The sequence below is a fragment of the Calonectris borealis genome, chromosome 16 (assembly GCF_964195595.1).
Source record: "Calonectris borealis chromosome 16, bCalBor7.hap1.2, whole genome shotgun sequence".
In the NCBI taxonomy this organism is placed as follows: domain Eukaryota; kingdom Metazoa; phylum Chordata; class Aves; order Procellariiformes; family Procellariidae; genus Calonectris; species Calonectris borealis.
This window is the reverse complement of record NC_134327.1, coordinates 19613212-19638243: the sequence shown is the minus strand read 5'-3', so window position 1 is coordinate 19638243 and position 25032 is coordinate 19613212. Positions and strand designations below refer to the sequence as shown.

General features: G+C 47.7%; 2 protein-coding genes across 3 annotated transcripts; one reads left to right on the top strand and one right to left on the bottom strand.

The window, feature by feature from the left end:
- Nucleotides 1-541: 541 nt before the first annotated feature.
- On the top strand, nucleotides 542-9679 carry VRK3 (VRK serine/threonine kinase 3). 2 transcript variants are annotated; one of them, XM_075165769.1, is made up of 12 exons: nucleotides 542-654; nucleotides 746-1074; nucleotides 2410-2462; nucleotides 4370-4436; nucleotides 5213-5297; nucleotides 5854-5956; nucleotides 6309-6401; nucleotides 6615-6747; nucleotides 7538-7658; nucleotides 7952-8010; nucleotides 8463-8611; nucleotides 9330-9679. In XM_075165769.1, the coding sequence occupies exons 1-11, from the start codon at nucleotides 560-562 to the stop codon at nucleotides 8609-8611; spliced, it is 1287 nt and encodes a 428-aa protein (XP_075021870.1). In that variant the 5' UTR covers nucleotides 542-559; the 3' UTR covers nucleotides 9330-9679. The 2 variants fall into 2 exon arrangements, with proteins under 2 accessions (XP_075021870.1, XP_075021871.1); XM_075165770.1 differs by lacking the exon at nucleotides 2410-2462 and having other exon boundaries at nucleotides 746-1066; nucleotides 5218-5297.
- CCNF (cyclin F) lies at nucleotides 9618-24707 on the bottom strand. Its single transcript, XM_075165768.1, has 17 exons — nucleotides 24615-24707; nucleotides 21125-21279; nucleotides 20589-20695; nucleotides 19614-19681; nucleotides 18637-18830; nucleotides 18227-18280; nucleotides 17578-17682; nucleotides 16930-17007; nucleotides 16360-16511; nucleotides 15556-15720; nucleotides 14775-14898; nucleotides 14227-14407; nucleotides 13695-13782; nucleotides 13029-13128; nucleotides 12592-12722; nucleotides 12240-12409; nucleotides 9618-11665 (listed from the first exon to the last, which is right to left on the bottom strand). The coding sequence occupies exons 1-17, from the start codon at nucleotides 24625-24627 to the stop codon at nucleotides 11202-11204; spliced, it is 2349 nt and encodes a 782-aa protein (XP_075021869.1). The 5' UTR covers nucleotides 24628-24707; the 3' UTR covers nucleotides 9618-11201.
- Between the last annotated feature and the right edge of the window lie 325 nt (nucleotides 24708-25032).

Genomic DNA, 25032 nt, shown 5'->3' with positions numbered 1-25032 from the left:
ACCGAACAGGCTTACCCCTCCTGGCCCTGTGCCACCGATCGGTACTCATTAACTTGCCAGAACCTGTTCTGCAGGCCTAAGGTCGTTTTTAAGTAGCTTGCTGCTGCCATGTCTTAAGTAACAACCCAACAGCCGGACCCCTGAGGGAAGCACTGGCGACACGGCCCGCTCCTGCCTGAGGGACCCCTGAGGAGACCCCCGAGGCGGCCGCCGGCCTCCACCGGGGAGGCTCCTTCCCCCCGCTCCGGCCCAGGCTTGCCGAGGGCGGCCTGCCTGCCTGTCCCCGCGCAGTCCCAGGCCGCTCGGCCGGCCATGCCCGAGGAACCGCCATGAGCGCCGGTGTCCCCGCCCCGGCCCCTCCTTCCCTCCGGGGCCGCGGCGGCTCTGCGGGCGGGGGGCAGCGAGCGGCGGAGGGCCAGCTCGTGCGCATGCGCGGGCGGCGCCGCGCCCGTGGAGGCGGTGCGTGGCGTGCGCGCATGCGCCAGCGGTGGCCGGTGCCGGCGCATGCGCCCTGTGCGCGGGGCGGGCGGCAGGTGCCGGGGCGGCTCCCGGGCGGGCGATGTCGGGCCGCGGGCGGCGGGGCCGCGGGCGGCGGGGGCCGGCGGGAGCGGCGCCGGAGCAGCCGGGGCCCGAGGCGGCCTGCGCCTTCCCGAGGTGGTGGCGGTGGCGGGGGGGAGCGGGGCGGCCCGCTGGGGCGCGGCGCGGGGCGGGCGGGCGCTGACGGCTGTCCCCGCTCTGCCCGCAGGGAGAGCCGGTTCTGCCCGCGGTGCGGGCGCGGCGTGGAGCCCGCCTTCCGCTTCTGCCCGGCCTGCGGCGGGAGGCTGCCCCCGCCGCTGCAGGAGGAGGAGACGGAGCAGGCAGCGTCGGCCCCGCCGCGGCAGCCGGCGCGGAGCCCCGCGGCCTCCCCAGCCCGTCCCGCCGCCGCAGCGAGGCCCAGCTCCCGCTCGCCCCGCAGGGCGCGGCCCGGCCCGGCGGTGCCGCTGCCGGTGGACGCGGTCCTGACGGACCAGGGCAGCAGGCAGTGGAGGCTGGTCCGGCTCCTGGAGCAGGGCGGCTGCGGGCTGATGTACGAAGGTGCTGTGGGGTCCGGGGCGGGCGGGGGGAGGAGAGAGGCGGGCAGGGGCCGGCCCCGCTGCAGGCACCGCCTGTCCCCGGCTGTCAGGCCGGACGCCTCGCCGGGGCCCGCAGCCGTTGTCGGTGTCCGGCGGCGGCTGTCGGGACGTCCCTAAACCGCCAGAACCCGCCGCGGAGGAGCGGCGCGGAGGGGATGAGGCTCTGCGGGCGTTCTCCGGCCGGCAGTGACCGGCTGGCCCGCGGGGTCTGGCGTCCCCACGCTGGGCACCCCAGCGCACTGGCGTGGGCCCGAGCAGAGGCTGGGCTGCTCTGTTAATTGACGAAATGCCCATCGTTAGGGGCCGTGCCTCCTCCTCCTGGCTTTTAGGTTCAAAACCTAAATGCTGCCGGCACCGTACAGGAGTTCCTGTGTTGTAGGTGGTGTCAGCATTGACTAAATGTCAGTCTGGGATTCTCAGCCTGTTTTGGGGGCCAAAAGAAAGCAGCTAAATCATCTGAACTGCTTCTCAGCTGTTCAGTGAGTGCTGATCTTTTCTCTCCAGTCTAGTTGTAAACTTCCAAAGGAAAGGTTTCGATCTTATTCTCCATTGTTAACTTGGAAACACTGTTCAGGAGGAATTCTATCCATTAGTAAGCTTTGCCTGATATTTGGCTTTAGTTTCTTTTTAATTCCTTATGCTATTGTATAGCAAAGTCTGGGCATCCACCTACATCTTTAAAAAGATGTGATGTTAGAAAAAGAGAAGATAAATGTTGTTGTTATAGTGGAGGGTGCTTTTTAGAAACACCTTTTGGATGACGAGCAGCAGATAACCTGTGCATAGCGCTCGGTCTAAGAGCAGGAGAAGAGAACTACCCCAAGGCCAAGTAATAGGTGCAAATCTCTTTGGAGGGAGAAGGCCACATATAACTCTTAACATCCACGCAGAGCAGAAGGGACTTTGGCATCTCTTACAGACTCAACAACTATGAAGGGAGGGAATGCTCAGCAAATGAATTTGGGGGTGCCTTTGAGATTCTACTAATGATTTGTTCTTTACATACCACCTTCAAAGCACCCCACTACTGTAGCCATGCCTAGATGCTTCTGTGACTTAAGCAGAACTGCACTGGAAGCATGGCAGGGGTGCTGTGCTACTGGAGCAAGGTAAGAATTATTTTGTAGTAATCTGGGAAGACGCTGTCACATCACAGAGGATGCTTTTGCAAAGACCGAGTGAAAGAAGCAGAGGATAAGTAACAGCCAGCTGCGCAGGCTGTGTTTAATGATGCAGCTGACACTCAAGTACCTCTTTTCCGTGCTTCTGTAACCACATCTGTTCCATCCTTCCACAGCACAGTCAGCATCTGGAACCTGTCCTCAAAAGCAAAGATACTCCCTCAAACTTGTGAGTTTTGATCTGTTTGGGTAAGGAATAGTGCGTAGTGTACTGTGTTCAGGGCCTGACCCGTTTGGCCTGCATGGCTAAGAGTGTCCGAGGAATTCAGAGAAAGTGGTCACAGAGGCCCCTTCTAGCTTAGGAGATGGATATAACTTCCTGAGAGTGTCATGCTTGGATTTCAGTAGAAGTTGGCTCTTCCACCAAAGGTGTGAAGAAAACAGGTATAAGGATTAAAAAAAGTAAAAGCCTTCATCCCAAAAGGTTGCCTCTTCGATCCGCCAAGCTCTGTAATCTCCAAAACCGAATTTGGTGGTGTAAGGTAGAGATATTGATTCATTCACGTCAGACCTGCTTTTTTCCTGTATGGTGAGTGTGCGCATACCCTGCTGAAGTCTGGGGAAACCGGAGAGGTTAGAATTTGGTGGCTGTGCCGAGATAGTGTGATGAACCAGCACTGAGAGACTCTGTAAGGCCAGAGCACATCTTTAAATCAAACAGTAATTATAGTTGGAGTTCCGAGCCAGCTTTCTAGGTACTTGCCAATAACTTGGGTTCTCCAGAAACGTGCTATTTCCAGTAATAGCTGTTCTGCAATGGAAATTCAGTTGATGATTGATTTTCAGTAACCTGCAAACCAGAGCAGAAAGACCGTTTTCTTGTCTGCTGTGGCTCTTGGGGGTTGCTCGCCTGTGGGAAGACCAGTGCTGACTAATGGCTCTGTGGGGACCTGGTGGTGCCCACTCTTGAAAACTCCCTCTCCCTTTTGTCAGGGAGGAGCCATTTAAGAGGATGGAGAAAGAACAGAGTGTTAATGAGAAAACACAGCTAAGTGCCACAAAACTAGAACTGGTAGGTGGGAAACTGTAATCACTTCTGTACGCAACACTCCCAATTCCTCTGTTTTGCACCTTTGGCATCTTTTGGCGTTTTGCTCGTTAGTCTGAGGGCGCAGCCCTGCCCTTGTGGTTGCAGAGGACTGTAGAGTGTGATATGGCACACGAGAGCATTTTGGCTCCTGGGTTTGATGGCTCAGATTGGCTCACCAGGCAAGGTGCAGAATAAAATATCCACTGGAACATGGTCGTTTGTGTTGTCTGGGCCTGCTGATCCTCCAGATGCCTTGGCCAATTGTGGGTAGGGCCTTTGGTATCGGACCAGCCAGAATATAAAACTGCTGCCTCCTCCCATGCATAAAGCATCTGTCCTAAGTTAGCTTGCAGTATGTTGAAAATATATATATACACACACACATACACACACGTGTGTGCGTAGGCAAATATATACATACTGACTGTAAACTATATGCATTTTAGGTCACTCAGTAACAGCAGTAAGGGGCAGTAATGCTTGCTGATTTTAAAAGATGGATTGTAAGGTGGCGGCACACTACCCAGACACTTGAATGTCACAAATACAGACTTTCTTACTTGTCTCACTTTCTGACAGCTAGAATAAAATGTTACAGTTTTTTGTTGGGACTTGCCTGTTTGCAGAAATAACCTCATCTGTGTTGTGGATAAGAAGTTCACCTCTGGCTCCTTTTAAAATAATAGCTTTGGGACTAGAGCTCGCTCTAGGTTGCCAGATGGTCTGCATTGTCTAGACGCTTTTAACCCACAGACAGTGCTAAGTGGTAGTGCTTGAAGTGTCCAACGTGAGACAGCCACTCCCTTGTTCTGTGCTGATGCTCAGAGTTTATGTGGTTGTTAGGCACAGGTTCACATCGTGAACCGAAAGACCTGAGCTCTGTTCTCAGCTCTGTTGCTGATCCGGTATTTGATTTTTTTTGGGGTGGGGGGTTGTTGCTTTCTTTAAAATGAGTAGTGAAGGTCTTGTAGCAGTCTTGCCCAAGTTTCCCTTTCTAGCAGGGTGTGTGTGGCTGAAGTAACGCTCCTCCTTCCTGTTCCCTTTAGGATGTCAAAGATGGCAAGATCTACAATGAACAGAACTTCTTCCAGCGAGCTGCAAAGGCAGGCACAGGTTGGTGCTTCTTGGAAGGGCAAGGACTAGGCTGCTTGTTAGGAAAACCGGCATCCCCCTCTCATCGGTTATGTGAGTCTCTTGGAAGGCCAGGCTGGAATAAACTGATTGACAGCTTGGTTGGTGCCAGAGTGCTGAGAAGTTTGGCTGAGAGCCTGCTCTCCCAGGAGTCTCTGTGTACCTTAGGACACTGCAGTATTGGCATTTTGAAGCTTTCTTGCTCTACCCATGCTTTGTCTTGATCTCACTGGTGGCTGTTCAGCCCTGCAGCATGACCTGCCTTGGCTCCCTCTTCTGTGCCCCTTCCATGGGTGTTTCTGTCAGCTGCTGTCTGGTATTTACTCCATTGACCCAAAAACCTGAGCAAGAGCAAAGCTAACCAGAAAACATGGGCAGGTGTTTGAGCAGGGGTGATGGGGGAATCCATGTCAAACTTGCACTTCTGGGAGGACCGTAAAAACCTGCTTCTCCATCCCTCTCTCTCTCTGCCCCCTTCTTTTGCCTAGCCCTATAGCAACCGCATGCCTTACACTTAGTATTCCAAGCCTCCTTTCTGACTTACTCTTGCTCTGCAGTGCTATGTGCATTGACATGCCAATACCCCAGCACATCAGGCTGGCATTTCTGGGACGGAATCAGTATGAGAGAGGCTTCCCGCTGTGAGCTGCCCAGGGCAGAGCAGGCCTTTGGAGAAGGGGCATCCCTGCCTGAGCTCCTTCGTTCTGGAGCTCCTTAGCAGTGTCTGCCACAGTCTGTCCTCTTCTCTCCCCTTTTAGTGCAGAAGTGGAAGAAGTGGCACTCCATGCCGTTGCTGGGAATCCCCAATTGCGTTGGCTTTGGACTTCATGCAGATAGCTACAGGTGAGGTGGCTCTGCGAAGGGCACAGCTGAGCTCTTTTGTCCACAACTGCCATCTACTCGGGCTTTCCCTCTTCTCTCCTTGCTGTCTGCTATTCCTTTTCTCATTGTCCCTTGGGCTCCTAACCTTATGCACTGCTCCTGTCTCTTTTATTAACAAATGGTGTGCCTCTTTCATTATCCTGTTTCCTTCAGTCCTTGTGTTGCTACTGAGGTCATTGCTTTTGCTGCTTCTGCCCCTCAGGCCAGGGGACACCTTATTCCTGCCTTTAATAGTAATGTAAAGGGGAGACTCAGACTGTACATCTGCAACACTTGGACTTGGCAGTGTTAGGTTAACAGTTGGACTCGATGATCTTAAAGGTCTTTTCCAGCCTAAATGATTCTGTGATTCTATGAACACATGATCAGCATGTCTCTCCCATTCTGTTATTAAAAGTTGAGGAAACGTTTGCCCAGGTCAACTTGGAATTGAAGCAGGGTCTAATCCAGGTGGATTGCTTGACAAGTGTCCAAATCGGGTAGGTACTGCTACATGCTAAGCCCTTGTCTCTCGTAGGTTTTTGGTATTCTGTGACTTAGGGCGAACTCTTCAGTCCGTCCTGAATGATGGCTTACACCTACTGAGGGAGAAGGCAGCTTTTCAGATTGTAGTCCGGCTGGTAAGTAGAGAACCAATACTTTCTAAGAGACTTTTTCAGAAAAGACCTATAACTTTCTTCCAGATCTTTCAAAGGTGTTTTAAAGCTGATCCAGGGGGTTAGCTGGGGTCTCTAAGTAGCATCTCTTGAGCCTGTTGTAAACTTGAGTAGCATCTTTTGAGCAATGTGTCACCCTGAAGGAATTTGGGGTAAGGAGAATGAGAGAAACCTGATACTTGAAAATTAGAGGCTGTGAGACATGGTGCTTTTTGTGCTCCTCCACACAGCTGTGGGGACCTGGGGAGGGTCCAGCTCAGTGATAGCCAGGGTGCTGAAGGAGTCTGATATGCTCGCCTCTTCTGTTTACTCCTAGCTAGACTGCCTGGAGTACATTCATGAAAACGAGTATGTGCATGGGGACATCACAGCTGAGAACATCTACTTGAACCCAGCAGACCTCACACAGGTAGGGAGCGGGAGCAGTGCTGCGAGGAAACGGCAGTGAAGGTGGGCTCGTGAAATGGGATAGAGCAACACCCAGGTTCCTGCTGCTGGGCAGGGGAGCAGTGCAGTCTGTGCAGTGCTCAAGCAGGTGCTGTGGTGCAGGATTGTAGGCTACACTGTAAGCAGAATTCACACCACACACACGCTGAGATGCGTACTTCTTGATGTCTTCTAGGTGACCCTAGCAGGCTATTGCTTTGCGTTCCGTTACTGCCCAGGAGGGAAGCATGTGGCTCAGCGCGAAGGCAGCAGGACCCCTCATGAAGGCACGATAGAATTTATCAGTCTGGACAGCCACAAGGGAGCAGGTGAGTCTCTGTTTCTGACACAAGCAGCAAAACTCAGCTAGAGCTGTTACTGTGGCAGTGCTCTCTGGAGCTAGGGCTCCCTGCTGGCATTTCTGTTACTGCTGCTTTCCAGGCATTCACATGCATCTGGAACCAAGTTCCTATTTGGGCTGTTTACTCTTGCCTCTCTCTGGGCTGCTGAGTTGGGACTTGCCAGGTCACTCAGCGACTGCAGCAAGAGGTGCAGGGATGCTCCTGCTCCATCTGGAGCCTTGGCTACTGCAGGTGTGCGAGGAATAGAAAACAGGGCTGCTTCGTGCTGGCTTAGCAGGGATCTGTTTCAAGCCAGACTGCATCCCTGCCCAAAACAGATTTGCAGCAGGCTCTGGTCTGACCTTGAAGCAATGAGAGCTGGAAAGGTCTTTAAATCAGCCAGTTCCTCTCCTGGTTGGGATGTGACTGTTGTCTCCCAGTGTTCAGACTGGGCAAATCTTCCTCCAGAGGCTGGGAGGTGATTCCTCAACTGTGAGAGTTAGCAGGCTCCCAGAAGTAGTGATACCCTAGAGCACATCTTAATGAAGCTCTTGCATTTCTTTACTTCTGCTCTTCAGACTTGTGCCCCTTCATGAAGCGGGCATGTAAACATGCCTGTTTTACAGGAGGGGCACCTCACATAGAGACTTCCAAGGTTGTGCAGTGAGTGCTGGAGTCCTTACTTGCCTTTGGAGGAGAGGCACTAGCCTGGGCCTCTTCTAAGATGGCTCTCAAACTCTTGTTTTTTCACATGTGAATGTCTCTTCCCTTCCACCAGGACCATCTCGCCGGAGTGACTTGGAATCTCTGGGCTACTGTCTTCTGAAATGGCTCTGTGGCTTCTTGCCCTGGTCTGATGAGCTGGACAAAGTAGAAACTGTGATGGAAAAGAAGGAAAAGTAGGAGAAATCTTCTACTCTTTTGGGAAATGCTCAACAGAAAACAGTGAGGGAGGTTTTGTGACTGAAGAGAAATCACTCGGTCATAGCACACTTTTGGGATGTGGGTAAATTCCACTGTGAAGGCTGAGCCTGGCCAAAGGGTGTTTGATGAACCCTGATTTCTGCTCCATTCAGAACGTGGCCATCTGGATTCAGCCTTTTTTTTTTTTGTCCCTATTGCCAAAGACAGGCTGTTCAGGTGCCTGCTCCATTGCTTCTCATCTGACAGCACTCTGCACTGATTATTCCAGGTACAAAGGAGATGTGAAATGCCTTCTCCAACTGTGCTTCAGGCAGAGATCCATTCCAGGTATGGGCTTGCTCTCTGTGATGGCGGGACTTGGGGAAGGAGGATTGACTGTACCTGAAGCTAGAACCTTCTCTGTGCTGAGGTGCTAGTCCGGCGACGGTGACCCAGCATTGCATGGACTGGTTGACAGGCTCCTCCTGCAAACAAATTCCTTGTTTTCTTTACAGCAAAATAAGGAGGGCTGCTACCCATTATCTGTATTCATGAGCCTTGCCGAAGAGGCAAGTGTTCTGGTGGCTTTAAAAATGCAACATTTGGGGCTAGAGGTCATTTCTCCATCCTGTCTTTGAGCTTCCTATTAGTCTTTGGTTTTGTTTTCCTCTCTCTGCAGCTGGCCAAGGTAGGTGGGTGAGCGGTCTGTAGGGACAGCAGTCCGAGAAGGCCATTTGGCAGCTTTGTAAGGACAACTGGGGTTGCTGTGCTGCTCCGTGCAGATGTTCCTTGCTTTGCAGATGCCCTACAGAGCTACCTGCAGCAAGTAATGGCACTAGAGTATGCGGAGAAGCCTGACTATGAGGCCCTGCGGCAGCTCTTCAAGAAGCCACTGGAAAAGATGAAAGCTTCAGCTTATGACTCTGTGGATATCAAAATGGTGCCCTAAGTAAGTGTCAGCGGTTTAGACTGCAGCAGCACAAAGCGCTTGTCCCCCTGTGCTGCTGGGAGCGCAGGAGCAGCACAGCGCTGCTGACCTGCTCGCGGGGTGCTGCAGGCAGCAGTCAGGAGGCGAGGACAGAGCCGGGTGGTCTGTGAAATGTCTCCCAGTGAGACCTAGGGGCTCCTCCCGACGTGGAGGGAGTACTGGCCCTTCAGCATTCCCTATTAAGAGATCAGTCCAGTGCTACGCAAAGCCAGGCTTAGCCTGTGTTACAGCATATGTTTCCTCAATTTTTTTCTGGAAATACTTGTCGTTGGAGGAATACAAGAAGGGTTAATAAAGCAAAGGCTGAACAGTCTGCAGGGGTGTGGGGGTGCTAACAAAATGCGGACTGATGCAGTCTGGTCCTTTTTTCACTTTTTTAAAAGAACTGAGGCTCTGGGCTGTATCTTTTGCTTTTTCTTTTCAGAAAGTAGCTTGTAGTTCTGGTTCTGTTGCCTCAGGCAGTAAGTGGTGGCTCTCTAGGCCCAGGTGCTCTGTTTTATCCATGAGGCACCTCCAAGACTGAGGCTTGATACAGAGACAGATCTGGTTCTCCATCAGCCAAGGCCACTGGATTAAGCAGCAAGCCCCAGGAAGATGGAGCTAGCTCCTCATCCCTTAATTTACTCTTCCTGGGAAGGAACTGAAGTGATTAATTCGTATTTTGTGCCTTTTCTTTCAGATCAAGAAAACTTGCACAGGAAAAGAGTTCAAAGCTTTCTGCAGTGTGCAGCCTTTCCTGCAAATATTTAACTTTTACCTACCTGTTTTAGAACTGAGAGAGGTTTTTATAAGTGGTTTTTTGCAATTTTAATGTGACCCAATGCTGAATTTTGAGCCACTGCTGTAACAAGTTAATGTGAAGACACTCCTGCATGGCAAGTCATTGTAAGCAGTAGCTGGAGAACTGCAGTGTAGCCACCAGAAGGGTGAAGCCTGGCACAGAAAAACCAAATCAGGGACGTTGGTGTTTGTTTTTTTTTTTAACTACAGTGGCAGTACATAGTTTTGTAATAAACTTTGTGGACAAGCGCCCAAGGCTGCTGCTAGTTGGTTATTTGGCATGTTCAAGGCCTTTCTGTAGGCTCTCCTTCTGGGGCTGCTGTAGAGTTGTGATGGTGGTTTGAGCCCCATGTTGTGCAGGGTTCTCCCAGCTGCTCATGTTAATGTAAATAGTCTATAGGCAGTTCCGTCTGCCACTTAATCATAAGAACTTGGCTCAGAGCTAAACTCTGATTTCATCCCCAAACATCCCAAGTTCTCCAAGCCCCAGGACAGTGGGATACCAGTCATTGAAGTAAGACAGGGAGCCATCTATATTAAAAAAAGTTTTATAAAAAAGTCACTACACTGTGTGTGTATCATCTGAACTGTTGCCATCTGCCACAGTAACTTCTAAACAAAGGAAGAGTTATGGAGTCCAGTTCCAGTGTTAAATTCAGTGACAACTCCTGGAAGTCTTGTACCTTGGTATTTCAATGCTCACTACCTGTTTGTAGAGAGAAGGCTGTTTTCCTAATGTTCACAGGCTGAGGTCAGTGTAGGTGGTTTCTTCAAATTGTCACCAAAGCAGCACAGATTTCACGTTTGATAAGAAAAGCATTGCTGCCCTTGCAGATTAGGAGCCAGTAGCAAGGCTTAAATTGGGGCTTTCAGTACGACAAACTGTCTGCCCTTAACTGCGTTGCTGCCCGTTTCTAGTGTTCAAGTGATTTGCGCTTTACTTGAGGACAGGTTAATGGAAATAGCAAGGAAGACTGTGCAGGACAGGAAATGAAATGGAGCCACTGGCTGGAGGTGGCAGTCCAGCCGCTGTTCCAGCAGAGACTAACAGTTCACAGAGACCACCTTACTGTAGTACAGGGCAGTGAAGCATTAAGGCACAGAAGGAGAATTTTTCAGGCGAGGAAAACATGGCAACTAGAGCCTGAGGCAAATGGGGTTTAAAACCATCTGAGAGGTAGGTAAAAAAGAAGCTCAGACCTGCAGTGAGCCTTCATTTACCTCTTGATTGTGTCTATAAAAACCTTGTATCAGTGCAGCAAATGGTATTTACATAGAAGAGGGAAGCACCAGCTGAGTGAGACAGTACCTGGCCAGAAGGAAAAGACAGCACCTTTTCAAGCAAAATCACCAATCAAGCAAAAAGGTCTTTCAAGTGGAAGAATTCAAGCATAGTGTTACATCCAGTAACTTGAGAACCAAAGTCAATTCTTTTCTTTTATAGTGCCAGGCCTCACAGCAAAGCAAGGGACATGACAAGTTCTTTTCTATCACCAAGGTGTAACTGGTGAGGAATGACAAAAGTGAGCTAAAGTTTCATATGGAGAAGAATCTTAATTTGCAGAGGATCAGACAATAAGGAGCACTTTAAAAAGGCAGCTATCAAGGAAAGAAATGGCCCAGAAGTGAGCTACAGAATTACAAGATAGGCATAGGCGAAGTTGAGGGGAAGGGCTCTGGAGGTATTGACAATTATTCACTATCATCCCTGTATGACTACAACAGAAATACTGTTTCCAGGAATGCTAGAAAAGTAAAGAGCATGAAGAAATCAGAGGCTTAAGCAGCCCAAGTTCACCCTTTCTTCACTGTGTTCTGCCACATTTTTTCGCTTGACTTGCCTTCTGTCACACTTGCCATCGCTAGGCCTAGCACGGACTGACTGTAAACACGATTCCACGTAGTGAGGCAGGCATGGCTCCTTGTTCATGGCACTGCCAGGAGGCAGTGCTGAGGTAGGTTTGAGAGGTACTCCAAGGCTGCCTTCTACAGAAGATGTAGGGCTGGCACTGTTGACGGAAGAGTAGCCTGAGCTCCCTTCCAGGTGAGGATTTCTTGGGGTGAGATAGGCTGAAAGGCTGCGAGTGTCATCTGGCAGCTTAGCCTCCCTCAGTGGTGCCGCGTGCCCAGCCCACTCTACAGCTAGGTTGTCTTCATCGCTGGAGTCCTGACAGCAGTGCTCCACAGGATCCATGTAGACCACCGTCACATCCAGGATCCCACTGGGACCTGTCACTGTGGAATGGTAAAAGAAAAAGGTTAGTTTTGATTTGGGCAACACCAAGCAGACATTCAGCACAGAATCAAGCAGAAAAAAAAACAAGCAAGACCATAAACCTTACGTCCACTTACACGTGGAGGGGAGGGTAGGGCATTAAGTTCACCCTTTGTTTTAAATAAGAGCAACCTTCCCCCCTCAGACTGTTTGGATAGGTACTAAGAGCTGTTTAGAAAATGAACAGCCAGTCCTAGTGTCAGCAAAACAAACAGATAATGCAGCGTTTCTAACACAGTGGGCCATTCATCACGTTTGGTCCAGTCACTGGTATCTGAAAAACAGTCTCACTCTGAAACACTAAGCAGCTACCAAACCCTTCATCACATTCTGAAGCAGTATAGAGAAAGAGAACAGATATATACCTCTAAAATAGTTTAACAATTATAACCACTGGGGAAGGGGGAGAGTTTTCCCAACTGGTCTTCAGCTGAAAGTTCAGGCTTCTGTTGCCTGAGAAACAGTTTTAAGCAAAGATGAAAAGACAGTTTTAATTCTCTCGTCTGCTTTTTATAAGGAGAATAAACCCCTCACCATCTCCATCTCTCTCGCCTTCACTTTCCTGATCACCTTCATAACCAGAGCAGGAATCTAAACTCCAGTCTAGGAAGTTATCTAGAAGACTTTCTTCCTGGGTGGATAGCTCTGCTGTGGGTGTAGTCACAAAGCTGCCTCTGTCGTCCTGAATGCTGTCTTCCCTCCTCCTGTAGCAAGGAAATGCAGAAATCACATTAAAAGCCAGGTCTTCTTTTCTGTCTCTTAATAGGTATGGCAAGGTAATTACAGAAAAATTGATCATATTTAAGAATGAAACCTCAGGATACCAGAGAGGAGGAAAGGCTCACGCTAATCTTCAGAGACATCTGCAGTGATGAGTTATACTAGCCTTTTAGTTCTCTTTCCAGAGGGAGAGCTAAGGAAAGTCTGAATTTCCACCACGTTCGTGTGCAAGGGACTGGGCTCCGGGTCCTCCTGTTTCACACCCAACAATGAACAGAGCTGGCTGTAACTCATCATCTAAAAAAATCAAAGAGCCAGTAAGAATTAGACCATGAGATTCCCAGAAGGAATAAATAGCCAGGAGGTGGCTATTTATCTTTATTTTCTAGGAGAAATCTATCCTAGTGAGTTCTTCCCACATGTACTCAAACAGAGCAGTTATAGGCCCCACAGATCAAGTTTAAAACTACCACTTTATTTAGGTATTCTCTCCTCCAAAAGTCTATTATTATTCCCATTATTTGAAGTTTACTCCATCCTGCCATATGGTAGCTTTGGTCTTGGTGGCAGACATCAGCAAATGAAGACAAAGAGCTAACCCACCTTTTCTTTGCCTATTTCTTCGTAACGCTCATCTTCAAATCGTTGTTTCACTGCAGTTAAGGACACTTGCCTATAATCCTTTGGGACATCGTCATGGAAGCTGGAAAGAAAGATTAAAGCCCCAATCTTAGAATGGATTATATGAAACAACGTTAACAAAACCTGCCAATTAAAGTACTTCCCCTTTGTCCATCTCAGCTCTGTGCTAAGGAAGTTGGTGTTTCAGCAGAGCTGCTAAGCAGCTAGCCAGGACACTTGGTTTCTAAGCATATCAGCATCTAATTCCTTTTCTGTTCCTTGAGGTAAACAAGATATTTGCCTTGTACTCTTTAAAAAATGAGCTAGTTCTGCTACTGGAACTCCTTCTGAAGCTACCAATAAGCCAGTTGCAGTCTTCTGAAAATAGTGCTGTTTGGCAAGCTGAAACCTTTAAGCCTTGAGGAGCATCACATTTCCTGTCACCCAGGGCCACTACCAGTTGTGAGAAACGGAACAGCTGTCCCTGAACTGGCCCCTAGGCCTTAGTGCCTTGCGGTGGGGGCAGCAAGGCAGCTTCCCGAAGCCACGTCCTTCTCTGGGAAGCTGCCTGTGTAGGTGCAGCGTGTCTGCAAGAGCTGGAATCCAAGTACTCATGTGCCCTCCCAGAAGAGTTTCCAAAACTATTACCACTTTTGGTGGAGGCTTAGCACACAGGGCAACAGGTCTTCAAGAGAGAAACCGGTGCACTCAGACAGCTGGCTGGTCCAGGGGCGTGCTGGGGAAGAGAATACATATGACCATTTTGTGAAGCTTGGTAGTTCCGTAATCAGACAGATTTTTTTATGGGATAAAGATCATGGTCTCTACAAGTTTATGCCTGCAGACAGTTCATTCAAGTTCACAACTAGCTTCAAGGATAGGTTTACCTGCCAAACTGAAGTTATACTTAAGAACAGAAATCTTCAGTCTCGTTTAAACACAAAGCTTGCATAGACTGATGCTAATACTCTTGTTCATCATAGCTATTAAGAAGTAAAATAGACTGAACTCAACTCTTCATTATGAAGTCTTATACCTGTCCCCCTCTACCCCCCCAAGTGATTGGGACATCTTGCCTAAAGACAAAGTAACACCAAAAAAACAAACAAAAGCAGCTCCCTAAAAGGACAAGGCAGACTGACATACCTTGCTGCAGCTCCACTGAAGAGGCTGTTCTTACCTTGCCTGTGTAGTATCTTAGCCAGCAGCAGTGCTGCAGCAGCCAGCCGAGCTGGGGAATACACACAAAGGCTTGTGTTTAAGAGTGACAGTTCACAAATGAAGCTGTAAAGGTGAAGAGTTCTTCTCTCCAGTGAGACTACATTTGACAATACTTCTTTGTAGTCCACAACGGTAGGTATCTAGTGCATAAAGGAGAACAGAGGTTGGCAATACAAGACGAGCACTAAGTATTTAGAACAGTTGTTTCCAGGAGATGCCGTTTTCTTTATACTGGGAGGGTTGGTTTGGTTTTTTTAACTACTACACTGACACTGAAACATTCTCCAGTGAAAGAATAAATGGTCTCTTAAAACGTAAGTTTTAATATCTACTGAAGGGCAGAGGGTTTTGTATCTGCTTGCTCTGAAATGTGCATGGTCTTCACAGCTGATTGAGAACACTCGCATAAAACCCCAACATCTTAGATAAGGAGAAGTGCTAATTAGAATAGCCTGACTTCAGTACCAGCCCAAGGGATGAAATATTCCATCCACTTTCCAAACTCACCCTTATCTTTCCTTCTAGGGCAGAAATGATCTCACCCATCATTCTGACCAAGTCTTCATATTTGTACGTGTTGTCTGTTAGCCACACGGCTTCCCGTATTGTCAAGATCTCTTTGCTGATGAAACTGCAATATTAAATATTATTAACAGTTAATACCAGAAGAAAGGAAATTCCTGCACCAGTGCACTACTGGTTTTGTGGCTGATAAATGCACCTGATGTGACCAAAGAGTTAAAACAACTTTATAAAGTACTTTCCCAGGTACAGATCAGAAAAGAACAAACAGCGGCTCTTCATTTATTTCACCTTTAAGCTAGAACCATCTACTAGAACATTCCTAATTCCTCATTTATGAAAACTCTTCTAGGTTAAGATGCAAGATATTAAGGGAACTAACACAGAAGACTAATTTTCCACCACACCTTGCTGTTCATCTGAGTGTAACAGACTAAACTATGTAACACCACCGGTGCAGTTGTTCCTTAGAGGGTTCCTCATGCTAATATGGCATGAAAGACTTCAATTGCTGATGGAATGCATTTACACCAATCCACCACTACAGAGTTTTTTCATATTCAAAAACATGTTCAAAATAACATTTTGTGTCTCATTTGCAAAGATTGTGAGTGTTTATACGTGAACGCAGTTCAAGCAGCAGTCAATGTAGAGGGAAGCCAAAGATTTTTTCTAGTATTATTATGAACAAGGGGGAAAAAAGCTTGAGCTGTAAAAGTTAGTTTGATCACAATAACCACCTCTGTTCACCAGTCAGAACCCCTACCGTGTGCAAATGACCATGCAGGCTATTCCCAAAAGTTGTAGTCGAGCCCGAGGTACAGGTCTCAGCTTCAAATAACGATCCACGCATCCCACTGTCATGTGAAGGCATAGGCTAGAAAAGTCTTTCATGGTAGCCACTTCTACCAGCCAATCAATCAGGATGTACCTAGACAGGAAAGAGAGAGAGAGACAATCTGCGCAGTTAGAAGCCATCCAAACCTGTGCTGAACACCCTCCCCACGTCCCTTCTCCACTCAAAAGTTCCAACCAAGAAATTCAACCAAAAGAATTTTCAGAATAATGACATGTTGCACTGAGATAAGGATTTGCAACCAGAGGTCTGTTATCCTCTGAAGGGTCAACAGTCATCTCCAGTTGTCTGTGAAATGGAATTAGAAGCTAACCTACAATTAATAGGCACTTGCACAAGGAAAGAGGCATACCAGTTAGGAGGCTAAAGGCCACCTAAAATAACTGTAGAGTAACTAAACCTCCGACAAGTCAAACAATTGCCCCTAGTTCTTGAAGAGCTTGTTAGTCTTGACAGATGCAAGAACTTAGAGTCCAGAGAAAACCTCCTCATTTCAGTTCTTCATCGGGGCTTGAAATAAAGGCTCTAATATTTCCTCTTTGCAAAATGTTACGTGTTTCTCTGATTGTACACAATGCATCACAGAAGAGTAAAGCAAAAGATGCCATCTTCCAACAGATGAACTACTTATTCTAGATTTGTTTCCCTCTCTAGATGTAGAGGGAAATAGGCATTGTTTCTGCTGTGGCCTGACTCCCAGATATGAGTTTTTACCTCATTGTTTCATTCATTCCTTTCTGCACAGTGAAGATACTTTGCTTGCTGGTAGGAAGAGAAGCTTGAAAGATTTGAGACACCATTTCACTGGAAGATTTTGCTTCTAATCCCAGTTGGTTTCCATTCCCACAAGCTTTGGCTAAAGCTATCTGTAGTAGAGATTACACAAAAGAAAGTATTATTTATTTATTTGTTTTTACTAAAAGCAAACTAAAGCAGCACAGGATGGTCCTGTAATTTTCCTGCTAAAAACAGAGAGTGAGCACAACAAACTACTTGAAAGGTAACAGAATCAGTAGTTCTTAGTTTGGCTTAAATGTTGGATGTGCACATTATTTGGGGGTAGGCTTTTAGGCCCGTCAAAAGATGCATCCTTACTCAGATTGTACCACAGACATGCAGTATTTTCCAAAAGGTGGGGATCTGCAGAGTAAATACACACATGCATATAGAGATATTATTCAGCAATTTCTAAATTACTGCTTCTAAAGAGAGGAGTCTAAGCCTACAATGACAGCATAGGAAAGACCAAATGAAAACAGTTTTCCTGGGAAAAGTCAGTCTTACCTGTGCTTCCCAGCAGCCCTTTGCCGCATAGTCCCGTAGCTTCCTGAGACTTTGGAGGTATCTGCCAGGATCTGACATCTACAGAGAGGAATGTAAACAGATTTCAAAAACCATTACCTTTACACAACAAACAGAAGGATTGTGGTACTAGTATCCAGAGAAAAAACACTGCCTGTGGCTACACCTACTATTTCAGCAACCAGTCTGTTTCTCGTCATGACAACAACGTTGTTTTTAAGAAACTTTCTTCAGTTCTTGCCCAAGGTCTCACAGGAAATGAGTCAGGTCACTCGGGATTCCAACACGAGAGCTTTGGCAGATTTATTAATGGCAATGCAGGCAGTCTCCCCGCTCCTGTTCCCAAGTAAGCCGTAGGGTCACTAGCCAGCAGTGCCTATGCCTTTAGCAGAGTTAGTATAAAGGAACTTCTGCTTGCACCTCGGCTACAACTGCTTGTAGACCCACTTACTTTAAAACACCAAGGCAGACACCAAAGCTCATTTGAGAGAGCTCTTAGCGCTCTCCTTGTTTATGAAGAAGGTAAGCTCTGAGGAACAGCAATTTCTTTCTGTGTATGTTCATTGCACAAAACAGAGGTCCAGAAGTTACAGTGAAAAAGTTGTTTTGAAACAAAAAAATACTACTTACAGCAGCCTTTCTGTTACTTTCCCAAAGGAGGTAGGAGCTGTTTAAACAACCCTGCTTTGAAGATTCTTCAAACATTTCAAGGGATTCTTTTCTTTTTTCTTCATCCTAAGAACAAAAGGCATGATGGTATTTTTGCTGTCCAGCCAACTGGGTGCCAGATCTGAATACTTCAGAAGCTACAGAACAGCTCTGTACTGAAAGCTACAGAGCAGAATCGACTGGTTGTGAGTCCCTTTCAGCCGATGAGAGGTGCTCCCACATCCACTCAGTGCTGTCATTTGAAGATCCAGGCTCAGGAAGCAGTTAGTGGTTTTCCTCGGCTGGACAAAAGCTTTTTGGCTTGCTTGCCACTGAAGGATATGTTTTTTTTTTTTGATATGCATTATGACTGGAAGGCTTCCTTTGGGACCTGAACACACTGCAAGCCCATGATCAAGCCAAAATTAATTTCACTGTTTGTAAAATTCAATAAACTAAGTTGATAATGTTCCTTTAAACAACCAGTACATTAAACTCATGAGAACAGAAATTCCTAGGCCACTTTATAAGAGCATTTGGCTGATTTTTATTTTTTTTTTTAATCAAGGTAAACAGCATTAGCATCACCAAAAAAAGTACCCATACACATCAAATCAGAAACATTGCTCACCTCAAAGAGACTCAAGACCTTAGCCAAGCAGTGGAGAATAGATCCTTTTTGAGCCTAAAGAAAGCATTAAGATAGAGCATTGTTAAAGATAAACAAAAAACAATAGCAATTTTTGCTAGTAATTCCAGACTACAATTTTGTTTGCCTTTCAATCATTCCTCCCACTCGCTTTTCTCAATGTTTTGTTATCTTTGAGACAGTACTGAATCTCTCAGAAGAGACAGTACAGGCCTCTGGCACTCATGATATACCAACTGTTGTTTGGCAATAAATTCACTAAAATGATTGATCCACAGTCATTTAAGCAACAAGAGCATAGGAGCTCCTTGGGGAAACAAAAATATTTTTTCTAAAATAACTAGATGCAGCTACTAGCCTATATTAAAGTCAAGGGCAGAAAGAAATCTTACTTTCTCCAACTGACACTCTGCTTTGAGACTCTCATAGACCACGGCTTTACAACAGCTTCCACTCAAGGACCAGGGAGGACGGATAAAAAGCCAGATAAACGGGGCTGCGCACACATTCAAACGCTCTGCCAGACTGAAGAAATGCGATGCCTTTAATCCATTCACTTCTGCACGACCCTCGTCGGAGATGGATACTGAACAAAAAAAAGCCAGAAATAGTTTTGAGTTTATTCACAACGCGTGCTTGGCATTTAGTCAGGCCAAGACAGACAATAGGATACAACCAGGAAAAGACTGAACAGTGTCTTTCCTTTAGAGCCTTAAAAATCATGGAGATGGCAAAAGAAGAAAAATCTTACTACAATCAGTCTTTAGGAACATATAACCCTAAGTTGGGGCGGGGGGTGGCATTCTGCAAATACCAACACTCAAAGCAATGTTCATCCCTGTCAGTGTACAAACAAATTGGTATGCAAGTCACCTGCCTTGCCAGTACCCTCTGCAAGGAGGCTCCTCCTGTCAATTGTCAGTCCCTTTTGTTACATTTATCAGACTAGGTAAGTAGCCAAGTTCGACCAGAAGTTTACAAAGGATAACTTCTAAACATGAATTCATAAGCTATGCATTGACTTCTTTTCCAAAAGAGCTGTGCACGATACTATCATTTAACACCTAGCAGTTTAGCGGCCAGCGCTTAAGCTGCACTGGAAGGTAAAACTAAAGAGGCATGATAGTAAATGAGACCTAACCACACACTGAAGGCAGCAAGCGGGCACTGCACTTCACTGCTCTAGAACCTGGGTACAAAAGCATCAGCGTTTGAGATACAGGAGAAATAGCTTTGTAAGCACCCAGTAAAAGTGCCAACTTCATGATGAGACAATTAGTCTCTATCTATAAATAAGCCTTTAGCTCATCTATATTTCCTTCTGTCATGCCATCTTCCCCAAAGACCCAGTACAAGCTTCCACACTTACAGCCTTCATTGTACAGGTACGCTATCCCCAGCTTCACAGCAGCTTCGAAGTTACCCCTTTCAGCAGCCCTGAATGGGAAACAGAGAAGATACCTGAGGTTGAAATCAGTAGGTGCTTCCAGGCCCCCACCCTCAAACAAGTTACTTCAGTGGAAGCCAGGCTGCGAATTTGGTGATCACCAACCATAAGCGTTAAACACAAGTTATGCTGAGGCTTTTCTTGCTGCAACCCTTTCGTATGCCAATGTCCAGGGTAATTTGACAATTCGTAGGAACTCTTTCCCACTCCCATGCAACATCCCCAACGCCAGAATGCAATAACACGTTTTGGTACTTGTACCCTCAAGGACATTCATCAAACCCTTGTGCTCCTCCCTCCCAAACTGATGTGCACATAATAGTCTTCTTCAGAAAGAAGATAATACATGCATCAAAGAAGCAATAGTCAGAAGCAAAGCAATTATCATGACATTTAAACTGATGGATCCCCTTCAAATCAGATGGATAAAAAGACACTCCCTGTCCTTTTTAAGCAGATTTATTATTACCCTTTCAAACTTCACTTGTTTTAATACTGAAATTTACCTATTTTTCAATACACTGGTTTGCACAAGAAGTGACCAAACCAGCTCAAAAATATGGTTATGCTCTTGAGCTTCTGATTTCACTTGCACATTCATATGGAAGTACCAGCAACAGATTTTAGTGAATGTGCTATGTTCCCACACGGAATATTAACGCCCTTAAAGAGAAATAACTCTGGTATACGCAATGGGCCCCGCTCCAGTTAAAGAGACAGGGGTTATAAGCTGCAGCTTAGACATGAAATCAACAATTCTTCATCACCCTAAGCAAAGACTTCTACAAAAAGGGAAAGTCAGATCCCCCACTTACAGTGAGGACTGATTAGAATTGTGTATCTACCTTCAAACATCCTCTTCTACAATGTCAGACAAATTTGATTCTTAAAGCTTACCTTTCAAACATCTTCAGGTTGTTTGGAGAAGGCCATATTTCTTGGAAACTTGCACATGCCCAAACACTAGCATGATTATCCACAAGGTATTTAAGATGTGAGTGCACCTGCAAGGGGGGAGCGTAAAACAACAATTACTAAAATAAAGGGATCAACAGAAGAATAGTTCTTTGCAATCTGATTTTAGATAGGTAACTAATTAATCACAAGTTAATCATAACTCATTGCTTGCCTAATCATCATTAAGGCAGAGATGCCAAACCAAACTAATTTGTTCAGCCATGGTGATCTAGCAGGCCAATTCCCACAGAAAATTTACACAGAGCACTCAAATACTACTGCTAATCTTCCTAAGCTTGAGTACTGAGAAATAAAACTGCTACTGGGATAGCAAAAATCTAATTAATTACTGCATGTATTCTTTGCTTTTCTTTAGGTTTACTCTGACACGATAAGCCAGCCTTTTCCATGTGCAGTCCTGGCTCCTAATGGCAGAGATAAGCCACGGCACGTGACAGAAGCAGAAGCAGACTCACAGCTCTGACGGAGAGGATGTCCTCAGCAGGAAGACCTTTCAGAACATGAAAAAGAACATCCTCAGGCAGACTTAACAACGTCAGGACTCGGGGTCGTTTTCTTATCCTTCGCTTTGAAGGGAAAGAAAAACACCTGGAACACCTACAGTGAATCACTGGAAAACAAAACCATGGGACACCTCAGTCAGTGATGGAACAGTACAAGGAAAAAAGGCACTACGGAGTGTACACATGCATAAATACGTCTTTACTTGAATACCTATTTACTGCAGCTTAGGACACTTCTTAAAACATATTAATCAGAGAGATTTAGCATGTGTCACGTCACGCTATAAGGCTCAAAGTAGTAAGTGACTCATTCAATTTAGTCAATTAAGCTAAGAGGCTCAGAAGGGATGGCTCATGCTCAAGTCCTCTTCATCGAGGAGAACCCCTCCGTGCCCTAACTCCATCATTTGACTGTGTTTAGTTAAACTGTCACTACTACAACTTCATCTACCTCCCCCACGCCCCAACTTTTCCTTCTCAATTGATAGCAGTCCTTGGAACGTGACCAGAGAGATTAGGAAGTTAAGACGCACCAAACCAGCTCAAGCCCAAAGCCCATCGTTCTAAGCAGCCAGTTGCTGCCACGAGTGCTCATGGAAGATCCCTGAGAACGAGGAAGCCCTTTTTTGAAGTTTCAGCACCTTGTAGACTAAGGCATCGCCTACGTCTTCTAATGTTCCTCATTACAACAGAGTTTACCCTCACTGCATTCGCCAAGAGAGGAAAATGATCTAACAGATGAGGCAAAACGAAGAAGAGCACATGAGTACTGCTCGCTGTAGAGACTCATAGTCCATGTTAGAAAGCCCAATCCCTTTGCCATCTCCTGGGGATAGCGCAGTGTTTGGCCTGCCTGCACTCAGGAGCCCCAACACCCACAGCAGTCTAACAAACGGCAGAAATTCAAATCAGTGAAAAGTGCCAGGAGGAAAAAAAACACATTCCCCATCTCCAGCCCGCAAGCAGCAGTGAAGGATCACCCTCCCAGAGCGGTGCTTGGGGAGGTGGACCTGAATCAATCCTGGTTCATGCTGTACCTTTCAGAGCCCTGCCATGCAACAGCGGAGATGCCAACACCGCTCGTGTCCACATCAGCCTCTTATAGCTCTCAGGAAGCAGTCCATACAAGCAACAGAGGCCCATTTCTGAGCGAAAAAAAGGCTGAACATTTTCTTTGCAGACATGAGGGCTCAAAAAGTAGATTCTGAAGTGAAAGCTTGAGCCCCACAAATTAAAGGACCACATAAGGGCCTTTGTCTTTATCACAGAAGATCTCTTCGTTGTATTTTTCAAACCCGGTTTAACTCTTACACAAAGAGATTATACTTGGGAAATTTATTTACTGGCTTTTTTCTTAAAAAGTTTAATAAAAAAAACACAGACTCCATTACAGAGTCCAATACTGTGCAACATGCATATGCTAGCATTGCTTACCCTATTTTCGCTGGTTCATTTCTAGCTTGAAGATTTTTTTACTTAAATGAAAACAGCAGAGTCAAAGTATAATACATATACCAAACTGCCCCCTATTACCTATGAAGTAAACCAAATCAGAGCTATGCAGTCTCACTAGATTATAGGGTCAAAGGCATCAGCTGAGAGAATGGTGCAGCTCTCGAGTGAAAGAGAATGAGATGAAAACTAGAAGGTGGCTGAAAAGTCAAGGTGAGGATAGAGAATTTTAATGAGGCAAGTATTTTTCTTCATGAATGTTTTTTCCCCTTTTGCTTGCTCTTCTACTTTAGATGTTTAACATCTCTTGGTTATAACCTAACATATGGAAAACCTCACGATCTTATATTAATCTCCAGTTCTTCACACACGACTTCAGTGAGAGACCGGAGAAGCAACATGTTGCATTTCTCTTTGAGAAGATAAGAGCAACAGCTCTTACCAGCTGCCCATGCAGTGAATAGGAAAAACCTATGGACTGGCCAGTTACACCCTCACCTCTCCCTGAGCATGTCAGCCCATAGCACCGGGAAGTGTCCAGACTTACAGACTGCATAGCCAATGCAAAGGTTACAGACAATTTGTTCAAAGCAAAGTTGCTGCATCAGACTCAATTACTTAATACACGTTTTTCAGTTTGCAAAGGGAAGGTTACCTGGGTTTTCAGCAGGGTCCTTAAGAGGAGCCTGCAGATTCCCGACAGGTCCATGAGCCATGGCTACCACTGTGCTAATACAGGTTTTTCTGTTCATATATACTATTAACTTCCTTTGCATTTCAGGTTTAATGAAATGAACCACCAGCCTGATACAAAATAGCATCCAATGTCTCACCAGCACCATGTACCTACCTATTACCTGTCTTTGATTAAAAAGCTACTCCCATGAAAATAAAAACTTTTTGACGTGCACAGGGCAGAATACTGCTATCCTTTGAATCCTCTTCCCCTCTCTGGAGCAAACTTCAGCAGTATTATTGCCATGAAAAAGAAATGGGCTTCTACACCGGTATGCCAATTAAACCTGTATGAACAGCCGAATGACTCGGGAGCACGGGGCACTTCAGCAACTCAGGGAAGAGAAAATTCAATTTCAAGAGACAGGAAATCACACAGGGAAATCTTCAATTTGTTGCTTCACAAAATCAGGGTGGTTTAGGCTGGAAGAGACCTCTGGAGATCATCTGGTCCAACTGCCCCAGCGGGGTCAGCAGGCTGCGCAGGACCACGTCCAGTCGGGTTTGCAAGTCCCCGAGGATGGAGACTCCACAACCGCTCTGGGCAAACCCGTGCCACCGTTCCATCCATCCTTAGAGTAAAAACCGGGTTTTATGTTTGAACGGGGTTTCCCGCATGTCAATTTGCGCCCGACAAGTTCAAAGACGTCGTATTTGTTATTCCACGCGCAATCTACGTTTCCTGACACCTGGCTTCGCAGTTAGAAGCGCAGGAGTGCTCAGACACACCCGCCGACCACAGCCACGGCTCCTCCAGCAAGAGGGATAAGAGCGGCCTCCGGCACGGCACCGAGGCCCCGGCACCCGGCGGGGCGGCAGGCAGCGCTCCGCGGGCCGCTCCCACAGGCAGAGCCGTTTCTGCGGCGAGAGGCCCTAGGAAGCCGCAACCCTGCCCGACCGTGCCCCCGCGGCGGAGCCCCGAGCCCCCCGCCCGGGCCGCAGCCCGCACCGCCCCCCGCCGCCGCCGTTTGAATTTCGGCGCGCGGCCGCCAGGTCCCCGCCGCCGCCACCGCCACCGAGCCGCCGGCGGCCCCCACGGCCGTTGCGGTCCCCGGCGGCCTCTCAGGCGCCGGCGGGAGCCGCGGCGGTGGCCAGGCAGGCGCCGCTCTCCCGGCGCGCGGCCCTCCCGCCCTCAGAGCCCCCTCAGGAGGCGCCCGGCGCGGGGCGGGGGCAGAGACCGCGGCGGAGCCCCTCAGAGCTGAGCGGGAGGGAGGAAGAGGGACGAAACGGCGCCCGCGGCCCGGTCCGCACTCACCGCCCGCCTTCATCGCAGCGCGTCCCCGGGGACCGAGCGGACTCCGCCGGCCGCCGCGCCCAGACCGGCTCCGAGTGAGGGGCGCCGCGAGGGGGCGGGACCGAAGCGGCCGGCGGGGAGGCGGGGCTTCCCGCGGGAGGACACGCCCCGGCCCTCAGCCACGCCCCCTCGCCGCTCAGCGAGGGTCAGGGAAGGCGCAGGCGGCGAGCTCCGCCTAGGACGCGCCCCCCGAGGCGTCTCCCTGGGGCGGCCGGAACTCCTCCCGCCCGCGATAGGCCCAGCTCTTCTGAGCGACGCCTACCAGCCGCGCGCACTTTTTTTTTAAACACAGCAGACTTCGTGATTGGCCGGAACGCCGACGAGAGGCGGTGCCCGCCCCGCCCCGCGGGCCGTGATTGGGCGTCGAGGATGCGAATTC

Bases quoted from the DNA above. Each gene is read 5' to 3' on its own strand.
- CCNF (XM_075165768.1), bottom strand. The intron at 20,696-21,124 runs GTGAGTCTGCTT...CCCCCCTTGCAG, and splicing joins ACATCCTCTCCGTCAGAGCT to GTGCACTCACATCTTAAATA. The intron at 16,512-16,929 runs GTAAGACTGACT...TCTCTACTACAG, and splicing joins AGGGCTGCTGGGAAGCACAG to ATAGCTTTAGCCAAAGCTTG.
- VRK3 (XM_075165769.1), top strand. From the start codon at position 560: ATGTCGGGCCGCGGGCGGCGGGGCCGCGGGCGGCGGGGGCCGGCGGGA. The intron at 1,075-2,409 runs GTGCTGTGGGGT...ATCCTTCCACAG, and splicing joins CTGCGGGCTGATGTACGAAG to CACAGTCAGCATCTGGAACC. The intron at 2,463-4,369 runs GTGAGTTTTGAT...TGTTCCCTTTAG, and splicing joins AAAGATACTCCCTCAAACTT to GATGTCAAAGATGGCAAGAT.